Source organism: Dendrobates tinctorius, unplaced genomic scaffold, assembly GCF_039654945.1.
Source record: "Dendrobates tinctorius isolate UK_male_01 unplaced genomic scaffold, ASM3965494v1 ptg000160l, whole genome shotgun sequence".
Lineage (NCBI taxonomy): Eukaryota > Metazoa > Chordata > Amphibia > Anura > Dendrobatidae > Dendrobates > Dendrobates tinctorius.
Window position 1 is genome coordinate 25108350 of NW_027361827.1, and position 25201 is coordinate 25133550.

The 25201-nt window shown below is 45.6% G+C and overlaps 1 protein-coding gene across 4 annotated transcripts in view; it reads right to left on the reverse strand.

The window, feature by feature from the left end:
* TMOD1 (tropomodulin 1) overlaps nt 1-25201 on the reverse strand; it is a 186101-nt gene that overhangs the window by 146094 nt on the left and 14806 nt on the right. For all 4 annotated transcript variants that reach the window (XM_073549738.1, XM_073549736.1, XM_073549737.1 and 1 more), the window contains exons 2-3: nt 16364-16504; nt 14645-14801 (exon numbers count right to left, since the gene is read on the reverse strand). In XM_073549738.1, the coding sequence (XP_073405839.1) occupies nt 14645-14801; nt 16364-16483 (277 nt within the window). In that variant the 5' untranslated portion in view covers nt 16484-16504. The remainder of the gene's footprint in view (nt 1-14644; nt 14802-16363; nt 16505-25201) is intronic.

Genomic DNA, 25201 nt, shown 5'->3' on the forward strand with positions numbered 1-25201 from the left:
AAGGAATTAATCTAAGGGTTTAGTGAGTATTTTGAACACATAGGTGCCTCACAGAATTTTATGACATTGAGACATAGAAATATGAGATTTTAGTGGTAAAAGCTCTATTTGGCTTTTGGACCACAGATTTTGCTAGAATAGTTTGCAGGCGACATTTGCGGCACGCACCCCAAAGGTGCCAGAACAGCACAGACCCCCCCAAAAGTGACCCTATTGTAGAAACTGCACCTCTCAATGAAGTCATCCGTGGCTGCAATCACCATTTTGTAACATCCATGCCGTGCTTTTTTCTGGAGAATTGCAAATCTGCCAGTCTAGCACCCATAAATTGTGTCTCCATACAGTGCAACACCACATTGTGCCCAGCTTTTCCTTCTGCCGATACACACAAGTAAATTAAGTGCCTTCTCTCCATTACAATAATGCCAAACATATGGCCTCCTACAGTGGTTTAGGCACAGTGGGGCATTTGGATTTGTGAGTGCAGAATTCACTGGTTTTTATTGAGGAGGCAGGAGCCATGTCGCATTTCCAGAGTCTTTGTTCTACCAGTAAGGTGGGAACCCCTATAGTTCCAGTGACAGATGATGGACCTGAATAGGGGCTGTTTTTGTGCAGAATAAATTAGGGATTTTATTGGTAACAATTTGGGGTACATAATATTATTCGATTGCTTCCAGAATAAGGCTGGATCACATTCTTGTGTTCTACACTGAACAATTACGTGGGGGTTTCAATGTAAATCCTAAAAAAATGCAATTTAGATGAAACTCTTGAGGGAACCACCCACCATGAGGCAGATGCAGACACTTCGTACTGAGTTTGGCATCTGCTCTGGTGGTCTCCATCTTTTTAGCGTGCACAGATCCGTGGTCGCCCACACCTGTGTGCTAAAAAGAAGCCTAAAACGATGGGACACAGCTGGAACAAAGACCAGTCCAAAGTGACTCCATCTGCCTCATAAGTCAGAGGTTTCGTCATAGTTTTGTCTGAATCGCGTTTGGGGAATTTACACGGAAACCCTGAAGTAAGCGATCAGCGTAGAGCGCAAGATAAATGTGAGTGTAAGGATTACAAATGTTTCCATGGAGCCTGTTTTGCCCTTGTCCAAGATGGAGTCTGGTACTTCGCCCTGTCCTTGAACTTCCTGTCTGTTCAGGTATTTAAGTTCAGGTTGGGAGATCATCCTTGCCTGAGTATTTTGTTGCTGCTTGCTTCTGAGCTTCCTCCTGGCATGCCTCTGGAGTTCCTGCTGCTGCTCGTTACTCGGTGCTCTGCCTCACCACTGCATTGTTGTCATTACATCAAGGTATAAGCGGTCTGTTGTTGAATACGCTACTGAATTTAGGCGGCTGGAGGTGGATATGGTTTGGGACTGTTATGCTCAACTACCCATTTTTAAGAGGGGGATTTCAGGTGTGATTAAGGACGAGTTAACCCACACAGATGCTCAAGAGTTAGAGGCGTTTATACAGCATTGTGTGCGCATTGACATACGTATTATAGAACGTAGACAGGAGATTTGCAGCCTCTAATCATGTCACTAACTCTCCCCTTCCTCCTTAAGAACCTGCAGGCAAGTCCTCTTGGGAAGTTGAACCAGTTCCCAAGCAAGCAGCGTGAGAGTAACGAGCGTAGGGGGCACTGTTTTCGTGAGAGCTTGTGTTTTTCTGCGGTCAGTCCGATAATTTCTTTATTAACTGTCCTAAGCGGCCACGCAAGGTACTAGCCGCTGTGGGGAATATGAAGATCAGGATGCTGAATCTGTTGTTTCTGGGTCCAGTTTTCTGTGAATGCTATCTTTCATTCCCTTTCAATGACTACCTCTCCTAAGATACGGAAGGATAGAGATACACATTGCTCCCTCCCCATTCAGATCTTGTTGTTGGGACAATGGACAATCTCCTGTGTAGCTATGGTGGATTCTGGGGTGGGGGGTTAACTTTATGGACCTCACCTTTGCCAAGGAACATGGCATACAGATGTAACAGAAAGCCACCCCAGTAACCATGGAAACAGTGGATGGTTCCCCTCTAGTTTCAGGACCAGTGCATCAGGAAACGCTACATCTGGAGATCTGCATAGAACCCAATCATCAGGAAGTGCTTTCCTTTATGTTAATTTCTTCGCCACATTTTCCTTTAATTCTAGGAATTCCCTGGCTGCAGGCACAAAACCCAATCATCAACTGGGAGACCAAGGAGATCACTTTTCCACCAAGAGACACACCAGTAACAAGTCACGCAAGATCTCATGAAACAGAATGTACCACTAAGTTATCTATGTTACCATCCATTTACAATGAATTTTCTGATATCTGTGATAAGAAAATGGCAGATCAGCTTCCTCCTCATAGACCCTATTCCATTTAAGAATGTCTACCCACTACCAGTTCGGGAACTGCAAGTCTTAAAGGAATACATTGACGAGAATCTGGCTAAGGGTTTCATTCACCCCTCCTCATCACCGGCAGGAGCACCCATCTTTTTCTTAAAAAAGAAGGATGGAACTCTTAGACCCTGTACTGACTATCAGGAGCTTAACAAGGTAACCATTCGGAACCGTTATCCTTTGCCGTTAATTCCTGAACTGCTGGAAAGAGTATGACACGCTAAGATCTTCTCTAAGTTGGAGCTTCGAGGAGCTTATAACTTAGTTCGGATCCGCTCTGGGATGAATGAAGGCCGACGTTTAGATGTCGTTATGGACACTTCGAGTACCTTGTGATGCCTTTTGGTCTTTGAAACGCTCCGGCAACCTTTCAACTCTTGGCTAATGACATTTTTAGAGACTGCTAGATCATTTTGTCAAAATCTATCTGGACAATATTTTTTATTTTTGCTGATTCATTGCAGGAACATCAAGAACATGTTAAATTAAGAAGCCTGAAAGAGAATCATCTCTACATAAAGCCTGAGAAATGCGAATTCCATCGATCAGATATTCAATTTCTGTGTTATGTCATCTCGCCACAGGAGATTAACATGGAGGCAAGTAAGATCCAGGCTATTCTTGATTGACCCGCACCTAAGAATGTCAAGGAGGTACAACGTTTTATCGGCTTCGCTAACTTTTATAGACGGTTTATTCATAATTTCTCTGAGATTGTTCGACCTATTACGCAACTAACCAAGAAGGAAAAGACTTTCTTGTGGTCTACACATTGTTAGGCGTCGGGTTCCTGTCGCTGCACAGCAGGAATCTCGAGCCTTGCATTCGGCAGTCTCCCATTCCTCTCCGGCCACAGAGAAGGCTGCTCAGCAGACTCGTCAATCCCGGCGTTCTGCTCTGACTAGCACTGTGAGTTTGGTTGCTGCTGCCACCTCTGGTCCAACTATAGCAATGCATGCTGGTCAGCAGCGAATTACTCTAGGGACTAAGTCCTCCTTTTGGTCTACTGAGCATGCCCGTGGGACGATCTCTCATTGGAGATCAGAGGTCACATGCTCAGGTCCTTCTCCAGCTTGGATTGGACCATCAGGAAGGTCCCAGAAGGACGCTGCTATAAAAGGTTCTCATGGCCGCTCGGCCATGCGCTAGTACAGACAGTAATTGGTAGTGATGTGTGTGATGATGGATGCTTGTGAACCGCTGAATGACTCATTATGAAACCCCTTCCATTTGATACGCATGTTGGAAGGGTTTAGAGTCCTGAGTCAGCACCAAGCGGTGGCACTGCATAGTGCTGCAGAGCTTCCAGTCTCACACGTTATGCCAGAGAGTGTCATCTGCACGAGACACCTCTGTACCGCATACGCCGCAGTGTCCGTCTCAACGGTGCCTTGCGCAGTTCCTGCGCTTTCCAGCATTAAGCTTAGGCTGGCTAGTGGCATCCGCCAGGGCGGCGCTGAATGCATGCAGTGCGGTAACACAACTGTCGGCTGCATCCTGTGACTGCTAACAGGGTACAGCATTTCTCTAGGGTTAATCCCTGGCGCCGCGGTAGCGGTTCCCTGAACCGTAGTCTTTGAGGTAACAGGCTTTGGTGTCTCTTTCTGCGGCTCTGTGCTGTAACAGAGTTTGCTCCTGCGCACCCCAGGTCAGTGGTTACTCCCCGATGTTCAGCTAGTGTCCGCTATTACCGAGCAGCAGTTTTACCATCTCTGCACAGTGGACTCAGGGTTGCGATCACACTTTATTATATTTTATATTTAGTGTGATCCGCAACCCTAACACACATGCTCAAGAGGCTTTTGATAGTCTTAAGTCCTGTTTTACTTATGCACCTCTGTTGATTCATCCTGACCCAGTACATCCTTTCATTGTGGAAGTGGACATTCGGATTGTGCTCTGGGGCCATCCTCTCGCAAAGAACAGGAGAAAAAAGTCTGTTACATCCACGTGCTTTTCTCTCTCGCAAACTTTCTGCTCCGGAGAGGAATTATGATGTGGGAGATAAAGAGCTTATAGCCATTATCTGTCATGATCCAGGGTGGATCTGACAGATTAAATGCACAAGTAACCTTTTTTTTTCCTGTGAGCTGTTTTGCTCAGGGTTGGTTTTGTCCCCTGGTGGCCAGTATGGTCATTGCACTTGTGCTTAGAGATAGTTTTGCCCCGGTGGCCAGTATAGTCATTGCACTGGTGTTTTTAGAGATAGTTTTGCCCCCGGTGGTGGTTAAAGTAATTGCACGGGAATCACAAACAGGTGTGTTTGCTCTATAAAGGTGTGTCAGTAGTGACCACTCACGTTGGTGATATTATTATTGTTGGGCTTTCCAACCATCCTGGGTTAAGGAATTAGCTGGATGGGGAGCTGGAGGAGAGTCCAGGGCGGCTCATTCAGAGTCCTGGAGTGGCAGCTATGGTGTCAGCGAGGAGTTCGTGTAAAGCATGCTGGAGTGGCAGCTATGGTGTCAGTGAAGAATTCCTGCAAAGCTTGGTGGGCAGCTATGGTGTAGAGTTGCACTCCGTTTGCTGGACTCTGTTACTGAGAGCTGCACTCAGTTTGCTGGACTCGGTTGCTGGACAGCTGCACTCAGGTGCTGGACTCTGTTGCTCCAAGGCGGCACTCAGTGCTGGACGCTGTTGCTGTAAAGCTGCACCCAGGTGTTGGACACAGTGGAGGAAGATGCACTCAGGTGTTGGTCTCTGTTGCCAGGAGCAAGTGCATCAGAGCAAAGCTAAGTGTTTCCCTGTTTGTCACATTTCCTCATGTTGGTGTTAGTGCAGCGGTTGGGCCAGTGCCTGCGCCACCCAGCTCCCTAGCAAGGGATAGGTGTAGGGTGTGCCAGGGCTACAGGTTCCTGAGTGGCGCCCAGTGTGGAACCGGCATAGGGAATGTTAGGAGCGTTAGGGACACTGACTCAGGGGAGTGCAGGAGGTCTCCACGTTTCCCCGTTCCCTATTGCAGGGCCCTCCGTTGTAAATGTTTCCCTATCCCCCTTTGTCTTGTTGTATTAGTTACCGGCCTGCGGGCCGCGTCACACTGAACAATCACACGTGCCGTGTCCTGTTGTATCAGTTACCGGCCTGCTGGCCGTGTCACACAGGACGGGGCACGTGACATTATCGCTGCATTTAAGTAATGGAGGCACCATCTGCACGGGGCAGAACAAGTTATTGTGCTCACGGATCGTCGTAATCTGGAATTTCTTAGATCTGATAGATGGCTTTCTGTCTTTTCAACGTCAGGCTTGTTGGAGTTTGTTTCCGAATCAATTTAATTTTGCCAGATCTGGTCATTCAGAATGTGTTCCGGCTGCATGGAGTTCCAGATGAGATAATCTCTGATCGGAGAGTGCAGTTTACCTCCAGATTCTGGAAAGGATTTTGTTCTGCTCTTGGTATCAATGTCTGTCTGTCTTCAGCATATCATACTCAGACCAATGGGCAGATGGAGCTAACTGATCAGACTCTGGAGTATCTTCAGTGCTATATCACCCACTTGCAGGATGACTGGTTGGAGTTGCTTCCTCTAGCAGAGTTCTCCTATAATAACTTGCAGAATTCATCTACTAAGGTAACACCTTTCTTTGCCAACCTGAGTTATCATTCTAGTATTTTCCCAAATCCCCGATCGATGCTCTGGTGCCTGCAGTAGATGAGAGGTTGGCAGTGATGAAACAGAATCTAGAAGCTCTGAAGGAATCGCTATCTACTGCACAGGAGAGATACAAGAAATCTGCTGATAGGTTCCGGAGACCTGCACCCATATTTAAGGTAGGAGACAGTGTGGTTATCCACGAAGAATTTAAAATTAAATGTTCCATCACAGAAGCTAGGACAAAAATAAATCAGTCCATTCAAGACCTCTGGGATCGTGAGCCCCGTTGCCCGCCGTCTGAAGTTGCCAAGGACCATGAAGGTACATCCTGTGTTACATGTCTCCTTATTAAAACTTGTGTCTCCGAATACTTTTTAGGGTCGTATTGCGCCCCGTTCTCATCCGGTGTTGGTGGACGGGCAAGAACAATTTGCTGTGGAGAAAATTCTGGATTCCAGGATCCGCAGGAATCAGCTGCAGTACCTCATTTAGGCTAGTTTCACACTTGCTTTTTTTTGCAGCGCGTTTTTCCCGCAAAAAAACGCATTGAAAAAACGCATACAAAAGCATACAACTGCTGCGTTTTTTTCAAGCATTTTTATGAGCATGCATGAAAAAAACGCAGCGTTTTTATGCGTTTGTATGCGTTTTTACCGCGTTTGCGTTTTTTTCCAACATTAGGTGGCCCCTCACACTAACCCAAACCATGACTTTACTAACCCTAACCCTGACCCTAACCCTAACCCTGACCCTAACCCTGACCCTAACCCTTAACCAAATCATACTTAACCCTAACCCAAACCCTAAACCCTAACTAACCCTAACCCTAACCCTGACCCTAACCCTGACCCTAACCCTAACCCTAACCCTTAACAAAACCATACTTAACCCTAACCCTGACCCTAACCCTGACCATAACCCTAACCCTGACCCTAACCCTTAACCAAACCATACTTAACCCTAATCCTGACCCTAACCCTGACCCTAACCCTTAACAAAACCATACTTAACCCTAACCCTAACCCTGACCCTAACCCTGACCCTAACCCTAACCCTGACCCTAACCCTTAACCAAACCATACTTAACCCTAATCCTGACCCTAACCCTGACCCTAACCCTTAACAAAACCATACTTAACCCTAACCCTGACCCTAACCCTAACCCTGACCCTAACCCTGACCCTAACCCTTAACCAAACCATACTTAACCCTAATCCTGACCCTAACCCTGACCCTAACCCTTAACAAAACCATACTTAACCCTAACCCTGACCCTAACCCTAACCCTGACCCTAACCCTGACCCTAACCCTTAACCAAACCATACTTAACCCTAATCCTGACCCTAACCCTGACCCTAACCCTTAACAAAACCATACTTAACCCTAACCCTAACCCTGACCCTAACCCTAACCCTTAACCAAACCATACTTAACCCTAATCCTGACCCTAACCCTGACCCTAACCCTTAACAAAACCATACTTAACCCTAACCCTGACCCTAACCCTGACCCTAACCCTGACCCTAACCCTTAACCAAACCATACTTAACCCTAACCCTGACCAAACCCTAACCCTGACCCTGACCCTAACCCTAAACCCCCTTAACTAACCCTAACTCTAACCCAAACCCCTAAATTCCATGGTTAAAAAAAAAAACGCATATGCAAAAAAACGCATACATGAGCATGCCAGTGCGCACATATGCGCATCCATAGGCTATAATGGCCATTTTTAGCGCAAAACGTGCGCATGCGCTTTTTTGCAGGGCCAAAAAATGCAACATGCTGCGTCTGGAAAATACAAACGCACACCCCAAAAAAACGCAGCGCATGAAAATCGCATACATGCGCTTACAAGCGCGCAGGTATGCGCACCCATGTTAAATATAGGGGAAAAAACGCATGCGCACATATGCGTTTTTTTCCAGCGCTAAAAAACGCAAATGTGAAACCAGCCTAAGTGGCAAGGATATTCGTGTAAGGAGAACTCTTCGGAGCCAGTGAGTAATATCTGTGCTCCTCAAAAAATTGCCTTGTTTCATCAGAAATATCCTGGAAAACCTGGTCCTGGATCATCCTGAGGCTGCTTCTAAGGTGGGAGTAATGTAAGGATTCCAGATGTTTCCATGGAGCCTGTTTTGCCCTTGTCCAAGATGGAGTCTGGTACTTCACCCTGTCCTGGAACTTCCTGTCTGTCCTGCTATTTAAGTCCAGGTTGGGAGATCCTCCTTGCCTGAGTATTTTGTTGCTGTTTGGTTCTGAGCTTCCTCCTGGTTTGCCTCTGGAGTTCCTGCTGCTGCTCATTACTCGGTGCTCTGCCTCACCACTTCGAGTCGCCTTCAGTCTTCTAAGCTTCTTCCGGATTCTGGCTGGGGTTACCTACTGTCCTGTCTTCTGAGATTGTGTTCTGTTGCGGGGTGTTTTACGGGACTTGAGCTGGACGTCTCAGCCCAAAAGGTACATTTAAGGACCTTCTCCCTGTTATGCTCCACCTATGTATTTCTGGACTTCCATTAAAGGTGTCATCTCCTCTATCTGCATAGTTCTGGACTTCCACGTATAAGTGCCCATTGCACTCTTGCTGCATACTACTGCTGGACTTCCACGTACAAGTGCAGGTCGCAATCTTGTTTGCATACTACTGCTAGACTTCCATGTATAAGTGCGGGTCGCACTCTTGTTTGCATACAACTGCTGGACTTCCACGTATAAGTGCCGGTCGCATCTTGCTGCATATTACTGCTGGATTTGTTTGTATTAGCAGTCGCGCACCACTACTAAGTTTGCTGGACATTTCTGTTTTGAGCTGTCACTTCTTTACAATTGCAGGAAAGTTTATGTTCTAATTCTTGCTTGGTTAAATACACTTATTTGTCTCAGCTTCGGTCTCAGACTCTTTTTATCCAACGCAATCAGATTCTATAGTACCCACATAATTGTTACAGTGAGCCAAGCTTTATTCCTATTTTTGGGAGATACAGTTGTGGACAAAAGTATTGACACCCCTGCAATTTTGTCAGATAATACTCAGCTTCTTCCTGAAAATTATTGCAAACACAAATTCTTTGTTATTATTATCTTCATTTAATTTGTCTTAAATGAAAAAACTCCAAAAAATGGGCCAGACAAAAGTATTGGCACCCTCAGCCTAATACTTGGTTGCACAACCTTTAGCCAAAATAACTGCGACCAACCACTTCCGGTAACCATAAATTAGTTTCTTACAATGCTCTGCTGGAATTTTAGACCATTCTTTTTTGGCAAACTGCTCCAGGTCCCTGTTTTTTCATTTAAGACAAATTAAATGAAGATAATAATACCAAAGAATTTGTGATTGCAATCATTTTCAGGAAGAAACTGAGTATTATCTGACAAAATTGCAGGGGTGTCAATACTTTTGGCCACAACTGTAGAATGTGTCATGACACAGCTGTTGGTTGACCCGGGATCAGGGGCTTCTTCCCTGTCCCTAACACTATGGGGCACCCTAGATCGCCCTGCTCCCCGGGATACTTCAGATGGCGAAGATGCCAGGGCCTCCGTCCTTGCCTTATCTCCTAAGTTAGCCCTCCGTCTGTTCTGCTCCCCACCCAGGGAAGAGGGGGCGCTACTGTGCACTGCAGTACACCAACCCAACAAACAGGGCAACACAGACAAGGGTTAACAGAAAACAAAATATTCACTCACATATAACAGAGGAATCCACCGGGGTGTGCAGGAAGGGGAAAAAACAAAATAGAGAAGGATAAGGAATTATCACGCATACAAACCAAGCAACAGTCGCTAATAACTCTTTCAACTCTCTCATACCAACTCCTTTCCCTCCATTAGCCATGCCGCAATAAAGCTAGCTCTGACGAGGATTAGTAACAGAAATCAGATTATAAAGGGAAAAGGAGTGGCTAACCGAGCACAGCTGAACACAGGGGTTTCCAACATGGCCGATTAACCCCTGTTCTGCCAGAAGAAATAAACATTTAATATGATGGAGAAGTGCTTCTTCTCAGCGCCGGAGTAGGCACAATCAGACGCTGCGGGCTTCTGGCTTCACACAGTAACCCCGTGACAGAATGAACCAATAGACAGCAGTAAAAGTATAGTTCTTATTTTTATTTTTGCGCTGTTCACCGTGAAGTATAAGTGATGAGGCGGATTTATTCTTTTGGTCCATCCGATTATAGGCATACAAGATTTATATGGTTTTTTTTTCTAGGTTTTGCTGCTATCACACAATAAAATGCTTTTTTATAAAATTTGGAATTTTTTGTCGCCATATTCTGAGAGCTGTAATTTTTTGGCAAACAGAGTTGTATGACAGCTTATTTTTTGCGCGACGAGTTGCAGATTTACCCCAGTTTGGAGTATATATTTTTGATTGCTTTTTATTAAAATTTTTCAGATACAGAATGAACAAAAACCAACAATTCAGTTACTGGAAAATGGGGAAAAAAATCCAAGTAGGGGAAATTGTGAAAAAAAAGCAATTACAACATTGTTTTTTCAGAATTGTTTTTATGGTTTACATTTTGTGGTAAAATTGACTATGTAATATGACTATCCTCATGAACGTGATTGCATTGATACCCAGCATGTCCAATTTTTTTAATTATTTTAGTTGTGAACAAAAATCAGAAATTTGCAAAAAAAATTGTGGGGATTTGTATCACCATTTTTCAAAACTCGTAATATTTTTATTTTTCGGCAGATGGAGCTGTGCGATGGTTTATTTTTTGTGGGTTGGGACGACATGTTTATTATTAACATTTTGGGATAGATGTCACTTTTTGATTGCTTGCTACAAGCTTTTTCGTGGGATTGCGGCAACCAGAAAAAATTTGGGGTTTTTGAATTTTTTCCGCTTACGGTGTTTACTTATCAGGTTAATTGTTTCTGTATTTTGATAGATTGGACTTTTTTGAATGCGGCGATACCGTATACCATATTTTTCAGATTATACGCACTTTTTTCCCAAAAAATTTTTGGGGAAAAATGGGGGTGCGTGTTATAATCTGAATGTAGCTTACCGGGGAGGCGGCTACAGTGGAGTGAGGTTGCTGCTGTAAGAAGCTTGCGGCGGTGGAAGGAGTGGGGTGATGCTGCGGGCCTCGGGTTGGGAAGAGGGGGTGTTTGGTGATGAAAGACTGCGGCGGGCTCCTAGCATTTAGAAAATATTAGGCATTCCCGCAATTCCCATCCCTTTCACTGCGGTGGACTTCGGAAAAATGGCAGCAGGAGACGGCACATGAGCAGATTGAGATCCTGGCTCCCGAAAATTCTGTACATGCGCAACCTCTGGGGCCATTTTCACAAAGTCCATCACAGTGAAAAGTATGGGAAGTGCGGGGACTCAAGACATTTTCTGAAAGCCAAGGTCCCACAGCCTCGCACTGCCGAACACCCTCTCCTCCCAGCCCGGAGGCCCGAAGAATTACCCCACTTCTGCCGCTGCTGTAAGCATCCTGCAGCAATGACCCTGCCTCCTGGGATCCCGCTCCACGGCGGCGGGCCCCCCTTCCCTGGTCAGAGATCATAAAAGCTGACTATAAGATGCACTACCGTTTTATTAAAAAAATGTTTTTCCTATTTTCCTCCCTAAAATTTGGGGTATATATTATGGTCTGGTAAGTCTTATAATCTGCAAAATACGGTATGTGTATTTCTTTTATTGATAGAAACGTATTGGTAAAACGGTGTATATAGCAGAAAACACACTCTCCTTTGAAGCCCGGCCACAAGGAGCTCTATATTGACAGACACAGGGGTCATCAGTTGACCCTCAGCTGTAATGACTGTACTGATGGGCGGAAAACATGATGCATCCGTGCACGTCAGAACGTGTTAAATGCTGCTGCATTGACAGAGGCATTTAACAGGTTAACAATCGCGGGCGAAGTACTGCACCACCTCTAGTTGTTAGTTATAATATACAGCCATCACCTGGGTATGGGGCGGGCTCACTGTGGGAACCCGCTCCATATACCCACTTCCAACATGCGTCATACAAGTACGGCGGATATTGTGAGGGGGTTAATAAACTGTTTTAATAAACTGCTGTTAGTTTGTCCATGTGGGCAATTTTCCTTGTGGGCAACTTTCCTTGTGGGCATTCAAGTCTGTGGGCATTTTTCCTGTGGGTGTTTTTCATGGAACAGTCTTACCATTTCCCTTGTTTCTCAGCATTCACAAGGAGCATGAGTCACAGAAACTACTGCACGTTTTTGGATAACTCCCAGAGAAGTGAATACGCCTGGCTACCTCTACATTCAGCCTCTCTCTGGATGTGGTGGCCAATGGAGGAGGGTCAGGAAATCACTGTGATGTACAATGTCTGTGAGGTATGGGGTTTTGTCCACAAAATATGATGTTTTCTGTTGTAACTTTCCAGAAAGATCCGGCAGATATGACAATCCAGGCTGCTAGCTCTGCAGCTTCATCCCTCCTCCCTTCACACACACACAGAGCAGTGCCACCCCCCCTCCTCTACAGCCTGTGTTCGCACTAGTAATAGGAGACCCCCCTGCTGTTACAACCATTTGTTTCCTTCTCTCCTCTTCAGAGCGGGGAAAAACTTCTTTGTTTGAAACGAATAAAACTATGAGAGACTATACCATAAGAACCAAATACCCTAGAGATATGAAAATCACATTTTTGTAATCCGGGCGGTCACAGCGTCGCTGCCGTGGTTCTTGCGAAGCCTAATCCTTTCAGAACCTGAGATATGTGTTCCAGCTAAACGGTGTATCAGAACTACTGCATATTTGGTCTTGAATTATTGTACTCAACAAATCACAACCAATGATGCCCTATATGTGTCTGTGCGGGCTGCCCCCACGGAGTTATGATTAGTATAAGTTTTCTAGTGTAATTCTAAATCCAAAAGGGAGAGGTGGGATTAACCCAGCATGCATCTCTCCGTGATGTCACATAGCAAGTCTATAAAGCATTTCCTGGACAAAACCAGGGCAGAACAGCTCAAGTCGTCGTGCTAGAAAGACCCAGATGAGCGGAGAAGTGCAGCTCCGCCTCCACCCACCTTAGCGGCATGGTCTGCCTAAGGAACAATATGGAACTGTGAGTGTACTCTCTTTGTTTTCTCCACTTTTATTTTATACCTGTACTGTACATATTTTATGTCTCAATTTTATAGCAACTTTTATCTGTAATCACTGTCCTCTTTCGGAAAATAAATGAAATAATTATTTAGATCTGTCTCTATGCTCTAAGACTCGAACTATACGCCTTTGTTAGATAATCGCTACTAATTCAAGGGGTTTGCCACGGACCCTCTTAATTTAACACTGTGAATTAAGTAACCGTGACTGGTGGCAGCACGTTGTGTACGGCTATTGCGGCTTGCTGGCAGTCTAGAAGGGTCTTATATAGCTAAATAAGGGTCTGCGGCACCAGCATTCATAATTCCCTTACTGCAGAAGCCTAATTGCCGGTTCACAACAGGCAGCCCGTCCGGCGACCAATTATCCTAGGTGCAGTTCCCTGACTGACCTGAGGGTAAGGGGGGCGCCGGAGAGCTGCAAGTTCCAAAGTGGAACTGAGAAAGTGGGATATACATAAATCCCCGCAGTACTTGGAAGATTGATAGCAGTGGTGGGGCATCCAAATTAAACTCCCCCTGCGGCAAATTGTAGAGCGAGATTAGCTTGCTGGATATTTTTGGTCACATGGTGCCAGTGTTGGGATAACTAAGATAAGCCCCACTGCGCCTGTGATAGCCGTGTGCCGGCATTGTGTCTCGTCCCTCCGTCCGCTGATACACCCGTGTCAGTGGTGGGACTGTGAAATAGTGGTGACACAGGGTCCGCTGTCCGTCGCGTTTTGGTGGCAGCGGGACCCCCGTTAGTGTCGCCCGTAAGTAGACGAACGGCGGTGGGCTGTTCGTCACAATCACATTATTGAGATAGAAGTACTTGCTGTATATGTGAGAACAAACCGGTAACACAAAAATCTCAATCTCTTAACTCACCCACTCAAGAATTGAGAGTTCATGCCCTCATTTTAGAAAAAAAGCTATTTTAGCAAAGAATCTAGAATCTTTAAATAATTATAATTTTACAGACATACTATCTCAGAGGCTTTGAAGAAATTTTAGAAACTTTTGACGAGCATTTAAAAGCAAGATAAGAGCTATGAATGCTCTGAGAACTGTGGGATCGTCAGCAGAAGAGATAAGAACACATGCATAGCAAAAAGACGGGAATGTTCCAGTGTCTATTTTTGTCTTCTATGGAGGAGTTATGAAAGCTCAAGTGATTGCCACCAGACAAGGGAACAAAGGGACAGTCCTGCTTTGTGACTAACAACCATTTACCAAGGCCAAATATAACCTGCAGACAACAGGGATGAATTTTTCTGCTTCACAAATCTACTAAAATCTTACACCATTTTATTGAGTTATTATCCGTACAAAGATTAAACAGCTGCAGGGAAGGCTTGTTCCCAGCTCACAACATATGTGACTTTTAGCTGTCATGACCTTGCATTATCACAGGACAGAAAGAATGGTAAAGTTACTCATTCAACAAATGTTCATCCCTGCAAAAGCCAAGTCGACTCTACACAAAGCCTTTTAATAGAAGGGTTGGGTTATATTGTCTCTTCTCATAGCTGTCAGCAGTGCTGCAAGTAGACACAACTCGTACCTCTTTTTTCTCCAGTATAAGGGACCAAATCTTCTCGGTCTTTCATTTCTTTGGCTTGTTTTTCTAAATGGCCTAGCAGGGCTTCTCGCTGGAAGGGTCCCGTTGGTGTTTTGCTCGTCTGGTTCTTCTGTCTTAAGCCAACAGGCAATAATTCATTCTAAGAAGAAAGACATTTTCTCCAGTACTGAAATCGTTAAAACATAGTCTATTGTGACAGATGCCAATCAATGGCATAGACCTGTTGAACAGCTGACCTGATGTGTTGGCTTGTTTGTACATTTTTAGGTACTTTAATTGAAAAAGAGGTTCATGAATATTAGATCTATCAATGGAAGCCGAGGAGAGACCGCAGATTACAGAAGAGATTGAATGGGGATTTGTTTTTTGACTTATAACATTGAAACCTTCTCAAAACATCCATGAATGACAAACTTTTCAAAAAAAAAAAAACCTTCTAAAATCTCTAACATATGGGCAGCATACAAGGTTTAACAGTGATTTAAGAAAAAAAAAACAGGCCAAGAGTGGAAAATGTGGAAGAAAATCATTACCAATTCAATCACACTTTGCTCCAGTTCTGGTGTCTGTCATTCCTTCAGCAATGATGTCAGGTTTATCAGGTATATGACCAAGCATTCCAGTCACTGGCCTCAGTAGCAAAAGTTTGGATGTATGGCATGTAACCGCTGAGGCCACTGATTGACTGTTATAGTCATGGGAATTATGAGCGTGACATCATTGCTGCAAGGTGAGAGGGGGCCAATAGAGCAACAGCACTGGAGCAGCAAGTGATCGAATAGGTAAGCAATGGTTATTTTATAATCTGAATACATTTCTTGATTTTAGACTTTTTGTTTTAAAGAAGAACTCACATCAAAATTTTTATCCTATTAATGTATTGCAGTCATCATATAATACAGCACTGTGTACGTACAATTAGTCATTTTGCCTTTCTACCACGCTAATTCTTCTCTTTTCCATTAGGTCTATGACATCACTTGACTAAAAACTAAATAGCTGAATCCTTGTAAGCTTTATTTAGAAACAGAAGGTAAGTGTTTCCTGTATGAGTCATGAATCTCTGCAAAAGTCCATGTGACACGGGCGCCGATGGGCGGGGTTTGTGAAGTGCTTCAAGCGCAATCATATTAATAAATGCCGCTGTCAGAGATTGACATCGGCATTTAACATGTTAACAGCCATGCGTGGATGGCAATTCCACCTGCGGCTGTTAGGGGCACACAAAATCAACTGACTTGTGGTTGAAAAGTTGCGGGCTCCGGCAGAGCCCACATCAAACAGAGGGAGGCGACCTTGAACATACCTATATGTCCAAGGTGGAAAAAGGGGTATATAATGTGATATTATAGACCTAATGGAAAAGAGAAGAATTAGCTCTGTAGAAAGGCAAAATGAGCAACTGTAAGTACATAGTGCTATATAATATGATGATGGCAGTATATTAAGAGGATAAAAACTTTGATCTGAGTTCTTCTTTAAAATGGGAAGGAGTATGGGGACATAAGTAAAGGACTTGCTGTTTGAATCAATGAGACTTTAAAATACATATCTTGTCAGATTTTTTTCATGCCTCTTCGTACAATTGCTATATATTATATGATATGTGAGAGCTTAAATTCTGAAATGAAATAGTTTTTATACGAGCTTTAGCAAAGAGAATATTTAAAAACTCAATATATACTGTATAGTGATACTTACATCTGGATCTAACTCTTCTAGTTCTCCTTCCAGAGCACTTATTTCCTCCTCCGTTAGCTTATTTAAGATCTCTTCCTCATCCACATCTCGATATTTCTCTAAGTCTTTTCTACGGAGCATTTTCTTTGGTAGATTGTTTTTCTAGATGGACATATTACACTATATGTTATCAATTATTAGAATTTTTATAAGTAAAATAAAAGATATACAGTTTTTTTAATCAGAAATGTGTTAAAGGAACACTTTTATCCACATATTTAGATAGTCAGAGTACAATAGTTTAAAAGAAATAGACAAATAGAAGCAATGTATACTATTATCACAAATAAAAAGAGCAAAAACATGAATAAGATCCTGTCAATGTGTAAATTTGATATAAAATGACTTTTGTAATTGAGATTTTTATTTTTGACATTGGGATACATTGTTCCCATTGGTCAGTTTAATTGAAATTATGTAAAAAGTAAAACATGCCCACATCTACAGGTGCTTCTTGCAAAATTAGAATATCATCAAAAAGTTAATTTATTTCACTTCTCCAATACAGAAAGTGAAACTCACATATTATATAGAGTTATTACAGAGTGATCTATTTCAAGTGTTTATTTATGTTAATGTTGATGATTATGGCTTATAGCCAATGAAAACTGTGGTACAGTAAAGGGTGTTTTACTGGATGGGAGATATATTTCTCCCAGTAGATTAATGTTTGGCCGGGTTTTTTCCCTAAAGACAGGACCTGCGATGACGTCAGGGTCACGTAATCAGCCCATGTGATGTCTACCTCACTGGTGGGAGGGGTTATGGGCTATGTAATGGAGGTTGATAATTGGCACATGGTGAGTGTGTCTGGAAGTTACAGGAACTTGGCTGGAGTTAGCCTGAACTTGTATACAGGATCCCCGTGCTGCAGGACTATAGCAGCAAGACTCTCAAGAACCCTGGGAATAGCACCTGGCGGATGCCGCGGACCTGGCAGCTGCTTAGTTAAGCCCGTCCCGTGCATGGGTTAGTCTGGGACCAGTGGTTCTCCAAGCTGGAGTATATTTATGTTTTTCCTTACTTTCTGTTACTCTGCTGTTTGGAACATGACATTAAACCACTGAAATTGGACTTTAAGCCTATGTGTTGCCTCGTTACTGCAGCCCTGCCATTACCTACCAGAGCGAATCCCTACAATTGGTGGAGATTGCAGGCAGAAGCAGTGAGGCCAGGCTGTTTTTCTTATTTTTGATTTGTACCCAAGTCTATGTCCTGGGTGAAACGAGTGGCAGAGACCCAGGCGGGGAACTTTCCAGAAATGGAGGCCACAGTAAAAACGCTCATAGAGGTCATGCGACAGCAGCAGCAGGCTATGCAGCAGCAGGAGGCCATGCGACAGCAGCAGCAGGCTATGCAGCAGCAACAGGAGGCCATGTGGCAGCAGCAACAGGAGGCCATGCGACAGCAGGCAATGCAGCAGCAGGCTATGCAGCAGCAGCAGGAAACTAATCAGCTGTTGATACAGCATATCACAACAGCACAGACAAAAGGAACTAACCGGGGAATCCATGAGGTCCGAAAAGCGGTTCGTACAGCGGTTCCCAAAAATGGAGAAGTCGGATGATGTGAAGGCGTACCTGGAGATGTTCGAAGGAGTCGCTGAGAGAGAGAAGCTACCCCGGGACCATTGGGCAGAAATCATCGCTCCGTTTCTGGCCCCAGGACTTTTGAAAGCATATCATGAGATACCCACGGAGCAAAGGGCGGACTACACGGTCGTCAAGGGTGAGATACTGGCACGTCTTGGGGAAAATGTGATAGTTCGGGCCCAGCGGGTACACCAGTTGGAATTTACCCCCTCCAAGCCAGCTCGGTCCCAGTATTACGACCTGCTGTACATGTTACAAAAATGGTTGCAGCCTGAGTTGTTGTCCCCCACGGCCATGCTGGACCGCATAGTGACTGATAAGTTTTGGAGGGCTTTGCCCCACTCCTACAGTCATCCCCTACTAATGCCATGCAGATGATAGACCTCATAGAAAGGTATGGGGCTACCAAAGCGCTACAGGGAGGGACACCTCAGAAGATAACAGGAAGGTTCCCTAAGTCTCCACCCCTGGTTCGGCGAGCGGAGCCCAGAAAGGCCGCTCAGGACTTATCTGGGGAAGTAAGGAGCCCCATAATCTGCTGGCGGTGCCAGGAACCAGGTCATATGAGAGCTGATGGCCCTCACCTGGCTGAGCCCATGGACACAAACTTTGGGTATCGCCAGTCCCACTATGCCGAACCGATGTGTGCAATGGGCACCCCGAAAGGTCCCAATCTGGAACATTTGTGTCAGGTTGAAGTGGAAAGCACCGCGGCTGTGGCACTATTGGACTCAGGGAGTCTTGTAACCCTGGTACGAGCCAGCTGAATACAAACCAGTGAGCATACGGGTCGGACAATTGGAGTGTTGTGTAAACATGGGGACTTAAAAGTCTATCCCACCGTCCTAGTGGTGATCAACACGCCAGCGGGGAGGCGGTGCCACGAGGTGGGGGTTGTGACTAATTTGCATTTCGAGGTAATAATTGGAAGAGACTTTCCTTTATTTACGGAGCTCTGGCCGTCTGTGGTCCCACTCACGGAGCAACTGCCGGCACCAGAGGCAACCAGATTATATTCTCCAGAAGTAGGGCATGAACCTGGTGGCCCAGAGGAAGAAGTGCTGGCGGTAGGGGTAACCTTCCCTTCGGTAGAGGAGGGGAAGAATTCTCCCATAGAAGTGTTGGCTGGAGAGGTGGAAGACTTGCCAACTGGACCCGAGTTGTCAGACTTGAATATAGCAGGTGACAATATTGGTATGGCGCAACTCCAAGACCCTACTTTGGCCCGGGCCAGATAAAATGTACTGTTTGTCAATGGGGAACCCCAACAACCTGGGGCAGCTACAGTGTTGCCACGCTTTGAGCTGAACCAAGATTTGTTGTACCGGGTAGAGAAAATACGTGGCGAAATGGTAGAACAGTTACTCGTACCTCAGACATATCGTAGGCTGGTAATGGACTCAGTGCATGTGCATGTACTTGGTGGGCATTTGAGCCAAAAGAAAACCCTAGACCGAATTCTGCAGCGGTTCTACTGGTTAGGGGTCCATGAAGAAGTTAAACGGTACTATAATTCCTGACCAGTGTGCCAGGTAACCAGTCCCCAGCCTCACTTTCGGTGTCCTTTGGTGCCTTTGCCAATTATAGAGGTACCCTCCGAGAGCGTGGCAATGGACCTGGTAGGGCCTCTCAATAAGTCGGCAAGGGGACACCAACACATCCTGGTAGTTCTAGATTATGCTACCCGATATCCTGAGGCCATTCCTCTGCGCCACACATCAGCTAAGCTTATAGCAAAGGAACTCATGGGTATGTTTTCGAGGGTGGGAATTCCTCAAGAGATTTTAACAGACCAGGGAACCCCCTTTATGTCAAAAATTATGAAGGAACTCTGCCGTTTGCTAAATGTTAAACAGTTGCGCACATCGGTTTATCATCCCCAAACAGATGGTCTGGTAGAAAGGTTCAATAAGACGCTGAAGAGCATGTTAAAAAAGGCAGTTTCCAAAGATGGGAAGGACTGGGATCTCTTATTGCCATATTTGTTGTTTGCAGTGCGGGAGGTGCCTCAGGCATCTACGGGGTTCTCGCCCTTTGAACTGTTGTACGGCAGACATCCACGGGGCTTACTCGATATAGCCAAAGAGCCCTGGGAGAACCAACTTACCCCCCACAAAAGTGTGATAGAATATGTTGCAAAAATGCAAGAAAGAATGGAGACAGTCCTGCCCTTAGTCCGGGAACATATGGAGGCAGCACAACAGTCACAGAGTCGGGTCTATAACCAGGAGGCTTGGGTAAGAACCTTTAACCCTGGGGATCGCATGTTGGTACTGGTGCCTACCGTAGATAGCAAATTTCTTGCAAGGTGGCAGGGACCCTACAAGATCATGGAAAAGGTGGGGCCAGTAGACTACAAGGTACACCAGCCAGGTCGGAGAAAGCCAGAACAGGTTTACCATGTTAATTTGCTTAAACCATGGAAAGTAGAGAAAACCTTGGTGCTGATAGTCCACTGCCTGAGTTTCAGTTAGAGAAGGCTCCATTACCCTGGGGCGAGGCAAGAGAAGCCCAAGCCGCGGTCAAAATTGGAGATACATTGTCTCCTAGACAGGTTCAGCTAAGCTTATAGCAAAGGAACTCATGGGTATGTTTTCGAGGGTGGGAATTCCTCAAGAGAGTTTAACAGACCAGGGAACCCCCTTTATGTCAAAAATTTTGAAGGAACTCTGCCGTTTGCTAAATGTTAAACAGTTGCGCACATCGGTTTATCATCCCCAAACAGATGGTCTGGTAGAAAGGTTCAATAAGACGCTGAAGAGCATGTTAAAAAAGGCAGTTTCCAAAGATGGGAAGGACTGGGATCTCTTATTGCCATATTTGTTGTTTGCAGTGCGGGAGGTGCCTCAGGCATCTACGGGGTTCTCGCCCTTTGAACTGTTGTACGGCAGACATCCACGGGGCTTACTCGATATAGCCAAAGAGCCCTGGGAGAACCAACTTACCCCCCACAAAAGTGTGATAGAATATGTTGCAAAAATGCAAGAAAGAATGGAGACAGTCCTGCCCTTAGTCCGGGAACATATGGAGGCAGCACAACAGTCACAGAGTCGGGTCTATAACCAGGAGGCTCGGGTAAGAACCTTTAACCCTGGGGATCGCATGTTGGTACTGGTGCCTACCGTAGATAGCAAATTTCTTGCAAGGTGGCAGGGACCCTACAAGATCATGGAAAAGGTGGGGCCAGTAGACTACAAGGTACACCAGCCAGGTCGGAGAAAGCCAGAACAGGTTTACCATGTTAATTTGCTTAAACCATGGAAAGATAGAGAAAACCTTGGTGCTGATAGTCCACTGCCTGAGTTTCAGTTAGAGAAGGCTCCATTACCCTGGGGCGAGGCAAGAGAAGCCCAAGCCGCGGTCAAAATTGGAGATACATTGTCTCCTAGACAGGTTCAGGAGGTCCGGGAGTTCATTAGCCGAAGTACAGATGTTTTTTCGGAGCTCCCCGGACGCACCTCCCTAATCCAACATGACACTGTCACGGAGCCACAGGCCAAATTCCGTCTAAAGCCATATCGGGTGCCCGGTGACAACCATCTCGGAAGAGGTAAAAATGATGCTACAGTTAGGGGTCATAGAAGAGTCCCAAAGTAAGTGGGCCAGCCCAATAGTCCTAATACCCAAACCTGATGGGTCTCTAAGATTCTGTAATGATTTTAGAAAACTTAATGACATTTCAAAGTTTGACACCTACCCCATGCCTCGGGGCAGGCACAGTAGAGCGTTTTGGGCAGGCACAGTATTTTACAACTCTGGACCTCACAAAAGGTGATTGGCAGGTACCCCTAACAGAGGCGGTGAATGGAAAAACAGCTTTTGTAACACCCGAGGGGCTGTTCCAGTATAAGGTGTTACCCTTTGGGTTGCCTGGCGCGCCAGCAATGTTCCAGCGGTTAATGGATATTGTTCTCTGTCCCCATCGCCGCTATGCCTCTGCATATCTAGACAATATTATTGTGTACAGCACCGACTGGGAAAGTCACTTAGCAAATGTACAGGCAGTGATAGACTCTCTGCAACAAGCAAGGCTAACTGCCAACACAAAGAAGTGATAGGGTTGTAGGAAGCTCGGTACTTGGGTTATGTCATTGGGAGAGGAGTTCTCAAGCCTCAAGTAAACAAAGTTGAGGCCATTCAGAACTGGCCCCGTCCCCTCACAACAAAACAGGTAAAAGCCTTTTTAGGTTTGGTGGGATATTACAGGCGGTTCACTCCCAACTTCACAACCCTGTCCACGCCTTTAACAGACTGCTTAAAAGGGAAAGAAATCTGTGATGGTCCACTGGAATGATCAGTTAGAGGAGGCCTTTACAAAGATAAAAGAGGTACTGTGTGGTACACCAGTACTGATCACTCCAAATTTAAAAAAAAAGTTTGTTGTGCAGACTGATGCCTCTGAGATAGCGCTCAGTGCCGTGCTGTCTCAGGAGGTTAACGGGGAAGAGCATCCCGTTAGTTTCCTAAGCCGGAAGCTTACCCCAGCTGAAACCAGGTACAATATTGTGGGGAGTGCCTGGCCATCAAGTGGGCACTGGAGTCATTGCGCTACTGGGTCGCCCTCCCAGGGCTGTGGGGTACTCGGTACCGGGCCGGTGTCAGTTGGATGTGTCACAGCAGCAGTGACCCGGTCCGTGGCCCTGGGCGCCCAAGTCGATGGTTGTTTGTAATATAGTTTATGGAATAGTTTGTGACGCCACCTGTGGTGTTTGGCAAGCAAGATGTTAAGCCAACGCTGCGGGCAGATCCTCTGGGGCTGATGGTGTGTTGCAGCATAGATGGTATAGCTCCCCACAGGTGAAGCTGTAACCCCAGGGCAGTGTGTAGGCGCAGGTAGTGTAAAGGATGATACCCAGATGTAGCAGTGTTGACGGCGTTGGTGCACAATGACTGGAAGACACCAGGGCTTGTAGTTCCAAAGCTTTACTCACTGTTCGTGGTACACACTGGTGCCTGCCTCCGTGCCATGCCCTCTGGGGCCGAGACTCAATCACCCTCCCGGGCAAGTCAGGCTTCTCCTCTCCAACACTCCGCCAACAAGTACCTGTCCTGAACGACTCCTCTATCGCGCCTTTTAATGTGAAGAGCTCCAGTACCGTGGTTACTCTGAAGTTCCTCCTGTCAGATGTTCCTAACAACTCTTCTTGTATGACAGACAGCTGTAGCCTGATCGGGGACGTCCTGGATCCCGGCTCTCTATCCGTGTTGCTGTTGTGTCCCAAGTCTTGGATGGGAGTAGTGCATTTACAGCCAACTACTCCACCGGTGTCTGCTGCAGAACCATAAGTGTCTATACAACCTCGGGGACCGGGCCCCGGCCTTGCGCTGAGAACCTATAGGCAGGGTTCCTCTTCCAACCCACAACTCCTCTCTGTTCTCCTACTCCTTCGTTCCGCGGTGTTCTTCTCTCTCTTATGGAAGCTTAGGTTGCAGTTCTACGTCTTTCTCCTTCTCTTCTCTTTCCTGTGCCAGCTGGCTCAGATCACAAGGCAGCTGCAGCACTCTTTCTAAACTGAACTCAAACTGAACTCAAAACTAACTTCAGAACTGAACTCCTCTCGCCTGACCTCCCGTCAGACTGACCTGCAATTCTAAACCTTCCCACTCTTTTATATGGATCTCAACTCCACCCACCTCCCAGCACATCTCGTGTTACGAAGCAAGGAATCACCAGAGGTGCTCTGCTACCTTCTAAGCATGAGCCGCAATGTGATCAGTGCTGAACTATCCTGTGTGTAGGATACAGGTGTTGGAGTGTGGAAAGGAGTTCCCAACTTACCTAGTTGGTGGGGCACTACACCTTAGGAGAAGGTGCAGTACCTCTGTGGCGACTGAGCCTCAGGGGCGCCACACTACTATTTGCTGGGGAGAACATTTCGGTTGGTGACAGATCATTCTCCTCTTACATGGATGAGTCAAGCTAAGGAGAGAAATGCACGAGTCACCAGGTGGTTCCTGTCCCTGCTAAATTTTAAGTTTTCAGTAGAACATCGTGCATTCAGACTACAGGGGAATGCAGATGTCCTGTCCAGAGTTCACTGTATGTCATGTGTCCTCCTCCTTAGGGTTGAACATAGGAGGGAGGTATGTGGTACAGTAAAGGGTGTTTTACTGGATGATAGATATATTTCTTCCGCAGATTAATGTTTGTCCGGGTTTTTTCCCTAAAGACAGGATCTGCGATGATGTCAGGGTCACGTGATCAGCCCATGTGATGTCTACCTCACTGGTGGGAGGGGATATGAGCTATGTAATGGAGGTTGGTGATTGGCACATGGTGAGTGTGTCTGGAAGTTACAGGAGCTTGGCTGGACTTAGCCTGAACTTGTATACAGGATCCCTGTGCTGCAGGACTATAGCAGCAAGACTCTCAAGAACCCTGGGAATGGCACCTGGCGGATGCCGCGGACCTGGCAGCCGCTTAGTTAAGCCCGTCCCGTGCATGGGGTGAGTCTTGGACCAGTGGTTCTCCAAGCTGGAGTATATTTATGTTTTTCCTTACTTTCTGTTAATCTGCTGTTTGCAACATGACATTAAACCACTGAAATTGGACTTTAAGCCTATGTGTTGCCTCGTTACTGCAGCCCTGCCATTACCTACCAGAGTGAATCCCTACAAAACCCAAAAGTAATCTCAGTAAATTAGAATACTTTATAAAACCAGCTTGAAAAATTATTTTAAAATCCGAAATGTTGTCCTACTGAAATGTATGTTCAGTAAATGCACTCAATAATTGGTCGAGGCTCCTTTTGCATCAATTACTGCATCAATACAGTGTGGCATGGAGGCGATCAGTCTGTGGCACTGCTGAGGTGTTATGGAAGTCCAGGTTGCTTTGATAGCAGCCTTCAGCTCCTCTGCATTGTTGGGTCTGGTGTCTCTCATCTTCCTCTTGACAGTACCCCATAGATTCTCTATTGGGTTAAGTCAGGCGAGTTTGCTGGTCAATCAAGCACAGCGATATGTTATTTTTAAACCAGGTATTGGTACATTTGGCAGTGTGGACAGGTTCCAAGTCCTGCTGGAGAATTAAATTTCCATCTCCAAAAAAGCTTGTTGGCATAGGGTAGCATGAAGTGCTCTAAAATTTCCTGGTAAACAGCTGTGCTGACTTTGGTCTTGATAAAACACAGTGGACCTACAGCAGCAGATGACATGGCTCCCCAAACCATCACTGATTGTGGAAATTTCACACTAGACCTCAAGC